At 47.1% G+C, this 9,070-nt stretch overlaps 1 protein-coding gene and 11 non-coding genes across 12 annotated transcripts; all 12 read left to right on the forward strand.

Moving 5' to 3' along the window:
- The first annotated feature begins 505 nt into the window (after positions 1–505).
- Positions 506–577, forward strand: Trnaa-cgc (transfer RNA alanine (anticodon CGC)). Its single transcript has one exon. It is a non-coding gene; the product is annotated as a tRNA-Ala (tRNA).
- A 276-nt stretch (positions 578–853) lies between these two features.
- On the forward strand, positions 854–925 carry Trnaa-ugc (transfer RNA alanine (anticodon UGC)). Its single transcript has one exon. It is a non-coding gene; the product is annotated as a tRNA-Ala (tRNA).
- Positions 926–1,200: 275 nt separating this feature from the next.
- On the forward strand, positions 1,201–1,272 carry Trnaa-ugc (transfer RNA alanine (anticodon UGC)). The gene has a single exon. It is a non-coding gene; the product is annotated as a tRNA-Ala (tRNA).
- A 274-nt stretch (positions 1,273–1,546) lies between these two features.
- Trnaa-ugc (transfer RNA alanine (anticodon UGC)) lies at positions 1,547–1,618 on the forward strand. The gene has a single exon. It is a non-coding gene; the product is annotated as a tRNA-Ala (tRNA).
- Positions 1,619–2,241: 623 nt separating this feature from the next.
- Trnaa-ugc (transfer RNA alanine (anticodon UGC)) lies at positions 2,242–2,313 on the forward strand. Its single transcript has one exon. It is a non-coding gene; the product is annotated as a tRNA-Ala (tRNA).
- A 276-nt stretch (positions 2,314–2,589) lies between these two features.
- Positions 2,590–2,661, forward strand: Trnaa-ugc (transfer RNA alanine (anticodon UGC)). The gene has a single exon. It is a non-coding gene; the product is annotated as a tRNA-Ala (tRNA).
- Positions 2,662–2,937: 276 nt separating this feature from the next.
- Trnaa-ugc (transfer RNA alanine (anticodon UGC)) lies at positions 2,938–3,009 on the forward strand. Its single transcript has one exon. It is a non-coding gene; the product is annotated as a tRNA-Ala (tRNA).
- Positions 3,010–3,633: 624 nt separating this feature from the next.
- Trnaa-ugc (transfer RNA alanine (anticodon UGC)) lies at positions 3,634–3,705 on the forward strand. Its single transcript has one exon. It is a non-coding gene; the product is annotated as a tRNA-Ala (tRNA).
- Positions 3,706–4,328: 623 nt separating this feature from the next.
- Trnaa-ugc (transfer RNA alanine (anticodon UGC)) lies at positions 4,329–4,400 on the forward strand. The gene has a single exon. It is a non-coding gene; the product is annotated as a tRNA-Ala (tRNA).
- Positions 4,401–5,021: 621 nt separating this feature from the next.
- Trnaa-ugc (transfer RNA alanine (anticodon UGC)) lies at positions 5,022–5,093 on the forward strand. The gene has a single exon. It is a non-coding gene; the product is annotated as a tRNA-Ala (tRNA).
- A 277-nt stretch (positions 5,094–5,370) lies between these two features.
- Trnaa-ugc (transfer RNA alanine (anticodon UGC)) lies at positions 5,371–5,444 on the forward strand. The gene has a single exon. It is a non-coding gene; the product is annotated as a tRNA-Ala (tRNA).
- A 342-nt stretch (positions 5,445–5,786) lies between these two features.
- On the forward strand, positions 5,787–6,980 carry LOC125758299 (uncharacterized). The gene has a single exon (XM_049415338.1). It carries the CDS (start codon positions 5,787–5,789, stop codon positions 6,978–6,980), a length of 1,194 nt encoding a protein of 397 aa, XP_049271295.1.
- Positions 6,981–9,070: the final 2,090 nt, after the last annotated feature.

A 9,070-nucleotide genomic window follows, 5' to 3' on the forward strand; every position in this document is an offset into this window, starting at 1 on the left:
GTAGAGCCACTTGTAACGTTACCTGAATTTTAAACTGACGATACCAGCATAGCTGGTTGAAATACCTCACGTAGAGTGTACATATATGGTAAACTTATAGCAGTGTTGTCCTTGTATATGTGTTTTTACCAAGCCAGGTAATAAAGAAAAAAAATGTCGGGGGTGTAGCTCAGTGGTAAGCGCTCGCTTCGCATGTGAGAAGTCCCGGTTCAAACCCCGGCACCTCCAGGATGATCGTCCTTTTTTTTGCTTTATTTTGTGCTAGCGTTTTGTCGATATCATGGTACGATGACTCGGCACTGCGCGTGTAAGATCGCAGTTGTGTTCAGACATCGTCGCAATTTTGTTAATGGAATAAATTGGCGCATTTCCCTGATAAGGCAAAGAGCATAAAGTCGCGATGCCCAAATAATTGGATTGAATGAGAAGCAATTACATATTTTATTATTATTAATAAAGGCAAATGAGCAGCAAAGAACGCGTTATTAAACTTACCTGTCGTGGCGGGGGTGTAGCTCAGTGGTAGAGCGCTCGCTTCGCATGTGAGAAGTCCCGGGTTCAAACCCCGGCACCTCCAGGACGATCGTCCTTTTTTTTGCTTTATTTTGTGCTAGTGTTCTGTCGATATGATGGTACGATGACTCGGCACTGCGCGTGTAAGATCGCAGTTCTGTTCAGACATCGTCGCAATTTTGTTAATGGAATAAATTGGCGCATTTCCGTGATAAGGCAAAGAGCATAAAGTCGCGATGCCCAAATAATTGGATTGAATGAGAAGCAATTACATATTTTATTATTATTAATAAAGCAAATGAGCAGGAAAGAACGCGTTATTAATCTTACCTGTCGTGGCGGGGGTGTAGCTCAGTGGTAGAGCGCTCGCTTTGCATGTGAGAAGTCCCGGGTTCAAACCCCGGCACCTCCAGGACGATCGTCCTTTTTTGCTTTATTTTGTGCTAGTGTTCTGTCGATATAATGGTACGATGACTCGGCACTGCGCGTGTAAGATCGCAGTTCTGTTCAGACATCGTCGCAATTTTGTTAATGGAATAAATTGGCGCATTTCCGTGATAAGGCAAAGAGCATAAAGCCGCGATGCCCAAATAATTGGATTGAATGAGAAGCAATTACATATTTTATTATTAATAATAAAGCCAAATGAGCAGGAAAGAACGCGTTATTAAACTTACCTGTCGTGTCGGGGGTGTAGCTCAGTGGTAGAGCGCTCGCTTTGCATGTGAGAAGTCCCGGGTTCAAACCCCGGCACCTCCAGGACGATCGTCCTTTTTTGCTTTATTTTGTGCTAGTGTTCTGTCGATATAATGGTACGATGACTCGGCACTGCGCGTGTAAGATCGCAGTTCTGTTCAGACATCGTCGCATTTTGTTAATGGAATAAATTGGCGCATTTCCGTGATAAGTCAAAGAGCATAAAGCCGCGATGCCCAAATAATTGGATTGAATGAGAAGCAATTACATATTTTATTATTAATAATAAAGCCAAATGAGCAGGAAAGAACGCGTTATTAAACTTACCTGGCGTGTCGGGGGTGTAGCTCAGTGGTAGAGCGCTCGCTTTGCATGTGAGAAGTCCCGGGTTCAAACCCCGGCACCTCCAGGACGATCGTCCTTTTTTTGCTTTATTTTGTGCTAGTGTTCTGTCGATATGATGGTACGATGACTCGGCACTGCGCGTGTAAGATCGCAGTTCTGTTCAGACATCGTCGCAATTTTGTTAATGGAATAAATTGGCGCATTTCCGTGATAAGTCAAAGAGCATAAAGCCGCGATGCCCAAATAATTGGATTGAATGAGAAGCAATTACATATTTTATTATTATTAATAAAGACAAATGAGCAGGAAAGAACGCGTTATTAAACTCCCGTGTCGTGTCGGGGGTGTAGCTCAGTGGTAGAGCGCTCGCTTTCGCATGTGAGAAGTCCCGGGTTCAAACCCCGGCACCTCCAGGACGATCGTCCTTTTTTGCTTTATTTGTGCTAGTGTTCTGTCGATATGATTGTACGATGACTCGGCACTGCGCGTGTAAGATCGCAGTTCTGTTCAGACATCGTCGCCATTTTGTTAATGGAATAAATTGGCGCATTTCCGTGATAAGTCAAAGAGCATAAAGCCGCGATGCCCAAATAATTGGATTGAATGAGAAGCAATTACATATTTTATTATTATTAATAAAGACAAATGAGCAGGAAAGAACGCGTTATTAAACTTACCTGTCGTGTCGGGGGTGTAGCTCAGTGGTAGAGCGCTCGCTTTGCATGTGAGAAGTCCCGGGTTCAAACCCCGGCACCTCCAGGACGATCGCCCTTTTTTTGCTTTATTTTGTGCTAGTGTTCTGTCGATATGATGGTACGATGACTCGGCACTGCGCGTGTAAGATCGCAGTTCTGTTCAGACATCGTCGCAATTTTGTTAATGGAATAAATTGGCGCATTTCCGTGATAAGGCAAAGAGCATAAAGCCGCGATGCCCAAATAATTGGATTGAATGAGAAGCAATTACATATTTTATTATTATTAATAAAGCCAAATGAGCAGGAAAGAACGCGTTATTAAACTTACCTGTCGTGGCGGGGGTGTAGCTCAGTGGTAGAGCGCTCGCTTTGCATGTGAGAAGTCCCGGGTTCAAACCCCGGCACCTCCAGGACGATCGTCCTTTTTTTGCTTTATTTTGTGCTAGTGTTCTGTCGATATGATGGTACGATGACTCGGCACTGCGCGTGTAAGATCGCAGTTCTGTTCAGACATCGTCGCAATTTTGTTAATGGAATAAATTGGCGCATTTCCGTGATAAGTCAAAGAGCATAAAGCCGCGATGCCCAAATAATTGGATTGAATGAGAAGCAATTACATATTTTATTATTATTAATAAAGCCAAATGAGCAGGAAAGAACGCGGTACTAAACTTACCTGTCGTGGCGGGGGTGTAGCTCAGTGGTAGAGCGCTCGCTTTGCATGTGAGAAGTCCCGGGTTCAAACCCCGGCACCTCCAGGACGATCGTCCTTTTTTTGCTTTATTTTGTGCTAGTGTTCTGTCGATATAATGGTACGATGACTCGGCACTGCGCGTGTAAGATCGCAGTTCTGTTCAGACATCGTCGCAATTTTGTTAATGGAATAAATTGGCGCATTTCCGTGATAAGGCAAAGAGCATAAAGCCGCGATGCCCAAATAATTGGATTGAATGAGAAGCAATTACATATTTTATTATTATTAATAAAGACAAATGAGCAGGAAAGAACGCGTTATTAAACTTACCTGTCCTGTCGGGGTGTAGCTCAGTGGTAGAGCGCTCGCTTTGCATGTGAGAAGTCCCGGGTTCAAACCCCGGCACCTCCAGGACGATCGTCCTTTTTTTGCTTTATTTTGTGCTAGTGTTCTGTCGATATGATCGGTACGATGACTCGGCACTGCGCGTGTAAGATCGCAGTTCTGTTCAGACATCGTCGCAATTTTGTTAATGGAATAAATTGGCGCATTTCCGTGATAAGGCAAAGAGCATAAAGCCGCGATGCCCAAATAATTGGATTGAATGAGAAGCAATTACATATTTTATTATTATTAATAAAGACAAATGAGCAGGAAAGAACGCGTTATTAAACTTACCTGTCGTGTCGGGGGTGTAGCTCAGTGGTAGAGCGCTCGCTTTGCATGTGAGAAGTCCCGGGTTCAAACCCCGGCACCTCCAGGACGATCGTCCTTTTTTGCTTTATTTTGTGCTAGTGTTCTGTCGATATGATGGTACGATGACTCGGCACTGCGCGTGTAAGATCGCAGTTCTGTTCAGACATCGTCGCAATTTTGTTAATGGAATAAATTGGCGCATTTCCGTGATAAGGCAAAGAGCATAAAGTCGCGATGCCCAAATAATTGGATTGAATGAGAAGCAATTACATATTTTATTATTATTAATAAAGACAAATGAGCAGGAAAGAACGCGTTATTAAACTTACCTGTCGTGTCGGGGTGTAGCTCAGTGGTAGAGCGCTCGCTTTGCATGTGAGAAGTCCCGGGTTCAAACCCCGGCACCTCCAGGACGATCGTCCTTTTTTTGCTTTATTTTGTGCTAGTGTTCTGTCGATATGATGCTACGATGACTCGGCACTGCGCGTGTAAGATCGCAGTTCTGTTCAGACATCGTCGCAATTTTGTTAATGGAATAAATTGGCGCATTTCCGTGATAAGGCAAAGAGCATAAAGTCCGCGATGCCCAAATAATTGGATTGAATGAGAAGCAATTACATATTTTATTATTATTAATAAAGCCAAATGAGCAGGAAAGAACGCGTTATTAAACTTACCTGGCGTGTCGGGGGTGTAGCTCAGTGGTAGAGCGCTCGCTTTGCATGTGAGAAGTCCCGGGTTCAAACCCCGGCACCTCCAGGACGATCGTCCTTTTTTGCTTTATTTTGTGCTAGTGTTCTGTCGATATAATGGTACGATGACTCGGCACTGCGCGTGTAAGATCGCAGTTCTGTTCAGACATCGTCGCAATTTTGTTAATGGAATAAATTGGCGCATTTCCGTGATAAGGCAAAGAGCATAAAGTCGCGATGCCCAAATAATTGGATTGAATGAGAAGCAATTACATATTTTATTATTATTAATAAAGACAAATGAGCAGGAAAGAACGCGTTATTAAACTTACCTGTCGTGTCGGGGTGTAGCTCAGTGGTAGAGCGCTCGCTTTGCATGTGAGAAGTCCCGGGTTCAAACCCCGGCACCTCCAGGACGATCGTCCTTTTTTGCTTTATTTTGTGCTAGTGTTCTGTCGATATGATGCTACGATGACTCGGCACAGCTCGTGTAAGATCGCAGTTCTGTTCAGACATCGTCGCAATTTTGTTAATGGAATAAATTGGCGCATTACCGTGATAAGGCAAAGAGCATAAAGCCGCGATACCCAAATAATTGGAGTGAATGAGAAGCAATTACATATTTTATTATTATTAACAAAGACAAATGAGCAGGAAAGAACGCGTTATTAAACTCCCGTGTCGTGTCGGGGGTGTAGCTCAGTGGTAGAGCGCTCGCTTTGCATGCGAGAAATCACGGGTTCAAACCCGGGCACCTCCAGGACGATCGCCCTTTTTTTGCTTTATTTTGTGCTAGTGTTCTGTCGATATGATGCTACGATGACTCGGCACAGCGCGTGTATGATCGCAGTTCTGTTCAGACATCGTCGCTAATTTTGTTAATGGAATAAATTGGCGCATTTCCGCGATAAGTCAAAGAGCATAAAGCCGCGATGCTCAAATAATTGGATTTAATGAGAAGCAATTAGATAATTTATTATTATTAATAAAGCCAAATGAGCAGGAAAGAACGCGGTATTAAACTTACCTGTCGTGTCGGGGGTATGCGCTCAGTGGTAGAGCGCTCGCTTTGCATGTGAGAAGTCCCGGGTTCAAACCCCGGCTACCTCCAGGACGATCGTCCTTTTTTTGCTTTATTTTGTGCTAGTGTTCTGTCGATATGATGGTACGATGACTCGGCACTGCGCGTGTATGATCGCAGTTCTGTTCAGACATCGTCGCAATTTTGTTAATGGAATAAATTGGCGCATTTCCGTGATAAGGCAAAGAGCATAAAGTCGCGATGCCCAAATAATTGGATTTAATGAGAAGCAATTACATATTTTATTATTATTAATAAAGGCCAGATGAGCAGGAAAGAACGCGGTATTAAACTTACCAGTCGTGGCGGGGGTGTGGCTCAGTGGCTCAGTGGGGTCCACTTCCGGCCGCGACAGCGTACGGACGTGTTATCATGTGCTCCGACGGAGCGGCGATAGCGGCCACGCCTGGCCGCGGAAACAGGTTTTCGGCAACGGATAATGAGTACCAGGTTGTTCTGCCTAGTTTGCCTACAGGTCGGTTGGTTTTAAATACAGTTTTTTTGCACGCGGACGTAAGCGCTCGCCCCTACAAGGTTGAAGACTTTCGTGACGCCCTGGCTCAGCGGTCGATACTTCCCGAGGTTATCGCCTTGGGGGCGTATCGCATGAGCCACGTGTGGGCCGTCACCCTGAAGGATGCGGAGTCAACGAAGATGTTGGTCAACACTGGTGAGCTGCAAGTGAAAGGCAAGCGCTGCATTGTCATCGACCCGGCTAACAGGGATATTCGAATGAAGGTACACTGGCTCCTTCACAGCGTGCCTGACGAGGACTTACGACTTGCCCTCGCGCCCTTCGGCAAGGTCACCGACGTCGTCAAGGAGCGGTGGCGTGCCGAGGGAGTAGCGGACAAGGTATCCACAACTAGGGTCGTGACCCTCAAGATGAACGCCGGGGTCAAAATTGATGACCTTCCACACCAGCTAAGTGTCTCGGGCGAACTCGCACTTGTCGTTGTGCCGGGAAGGGCTCCGCTCTGCCTTCGCTGTCGTGGCACGGGCCATATCCGCCGTGAGTGCCGCATACCAAGGTGTGGGGTTTGCCGGCGTTTCGGTCACGAAGACCGCCAGTGTCAGCGAACGTACGCCAGCGTGACAGCACCAGGGAGCAGCGAGGACTCAACCGACCTTCTGATCGATGAGGCGGACTCGGAGGAAGCCGCGTCTCCGACAAGCGCCCGTGAGGGTGCACCGTCAACGTCGTCTTCTTATCCGCCGGGTCAACCTGAGAAGCAACCTCTCGCGGCCTCCGTAAGGGAACCCAAAGATGCGCCTGCCCGAGCCGCCGTGGCCACGGCGGCGAGGAAGGCTAGCACATCAGAGCCTGTGCCTCAGGCGAGTGTCACTCAACCCGCTAATGAGTGCATGGACACTACCCAAGGATCAGCTAGCGCGGCGGCCGGGAAACGGCCGCATGAGCAGACCACGAGCAGCGAGCCGCAGCTGGACGATGGCGGTGGGGACGAGCCACCGACGAAAGCGCCAGGTGTGAGACGCTTTCCTTTCAAACCACGGCCGAACATTCCGTGTGAACCACGACGGTCGGCGGCAAACCCGCCTCCGTAGTGGCAGCGGCTAACAGGGAAGGGATTGGGAGCGGGAGGGGGGCTGGTGGTGTTTTTTTATATATGTGTACCATGGCGAAGCCAAAGCGCTGTTTTTGCCAAGCGTGTCGCATTCAAAGAGGCCTTCTATTACTTTGTTTCCTGGCCATGTTTGACCTTAATGTTTCACCGATATGGCTATGAATTTTGAAACTGGGATACGGGTGGCAACCCTAAACGTTCGAGGGCTTGGCGCTAGAAGGCGACAGTGTCAAGTGAGCCGCCTACTACTTGATCACGACTTGCACTTAGTTGCAGTCCAGGAAACGAAAATAGAGAGCCAGGAAGCGACAGACCGGATGGCGTCTGTTTTTCGCCCTCACTTTGATGTATGTGTTTGCCACGCGGTTGGAAGTTCGGGCGGTTGCGCCCTTTTCGTACGTAGCAACTTAGGCATATGTGTACAAACAGTTGTATCGTGCGAAAGTGGACGCCTCTTGGTCGTAGATTTCAGCTTTTCCGGTTTGTGTTACCGCGCGGTCTGCGCGTATGCACCAAACGTGGAAACAGAGCGCAAATTATTTTTCGAATGCTTCAAAACGCACTTAAACTGCGAGAAAATGGTATTGCTCTTAGGTGACTTCAACTGTGCCTGTGCGGCCGAAGATCGCTCTAGGAAATCTCGAGTTAGCGATAAGAGTGCCGAGTTGCTATCCGAAATAGTGCACGACAATGGCTTAGAAGACGTTGGCAGTGTTTATTCCAGTGGCATTCGCCCAACGTACACTCATTTCCAACGTGACAGCCACGCCAGGCTGGACAGAATTTATGTATCAGCAGAACTTCTACCTTTGTGCACAGCATACGATGTCAAACCTGTTTCTTTCAGCGACCACTGTTTAGTTATGGCCGGGTTAGGAAAAAGGCAGGTTAAAAGCCGCTTAAATTGGAACCTGTGGAAGTTTAATGTTAAGCTACTCGATGACGAGCATTGCGTAAGCTTAGTAGCAGAAAAATTGGAGAAGCTACTCGATGCGCCGTCAACCAGTTTGGCAGCTGAATGGGAAGAATTTAAACAGGGAGTTAAAATAACGGCTATGGAGAGAAGTAGCATCCTGAAGTATGAACAGAACCAAACTGAGCGAATGCTACGAGAGCAGCTCGACTTTTTTAATAGTATGGAAAACAACCAGCCCGGTACTTTTAGCAAGGAATTAAGAGACGTGAAATGTCAGCTGGAGGAAATTGACGCTGCAAAATATAAAGCAGCGATCATACGTGCGAGAGCCGATAAACTATGGGTTGGGGAAAGGCCAACGAAACGGGCCTTATCTGACGAAAAAAGATACGCGTGCCAGAAAGAAATCCGTCAGATAGCTAACGGCGACGAAATCACGTCTGATAGCAGGGTCATCAAGCGCGTGATAGCCGAGCATTTTAATAACCTTCTAGGCCACCAACCAGACCCCTTAGATGGCTTCCAGGAGGAATTCCTTCGATTTATGCCGAAGCTGGACGATGAAGTTAAGGCACGCCTCGAATGGCCGATCACTATACGTGAAATCGAAGACGCTATCGACGGGTTGACTCTGGGGAAAGCACCTGGGCCCGATGGCCTCGGTGCAGCTTTTTATAAAACTTTTAAGAGCATGGTCGCTGAGATGCTGCTGAGAGTTTTCGTCGAAGCATATGACTTGAAACGGGTACCATTATCGTTCACAACGTCGCACGTTGTGCTCATCCCAAAAACTGATGACCCAGCAAAACTGTCTGCAGCATCTTACCGTCCAATTAGTCTCACAAACGTCGACTACAAAATATTTATGAAGGTACTAGCAAAAAGGCTCCAAGGGGTTATAACGACGTTGGTGGGTTCCCACCAGACATGCGGGATCAAAGGTCGCAGTATCGCGACGAACGTACACGTTGCACGAAGTGTGCTCGAATGCTGTGACGCGCTGGGTGAGCACGTGGGCGATGATGCAGTATGATCTGGCGAAAGCATTCGACCGCGTCTCACACCAGATCCTCTTCAGCATATTAGAACATTCTAATGTTGGCCATGTCATACTTGAGGGCGTTAGGACGGCGTCGAGTAACTGCACTACACGC

The sequence above is a fragment of the Rhipicephalus sanguineus genome, chromosome 4 (assembly GCF_013339695.2).
Source record: "Rhipicephalus sanguineus isolate Rsan-2018 chromosome 4, BIME_Rsan_1.4, whole genome shotgun sequence".
NCBI classification, from domain to species: Eukaryota; Metazoa; Arthropoda; class Arachnida; order Ixodida; family Ixodidae; genus Rhipicephalus; species Rhipicephalus sanguineus.

Coding starts and splice junctions, on each gene's coding strand:
- LOC125758299 (XM_049415338.1), top strand. CDS start 5,787: ATGTGCTCCGACGGAGCGGCGATAGCGGCCACGCCTGGCCGCGGAAAC.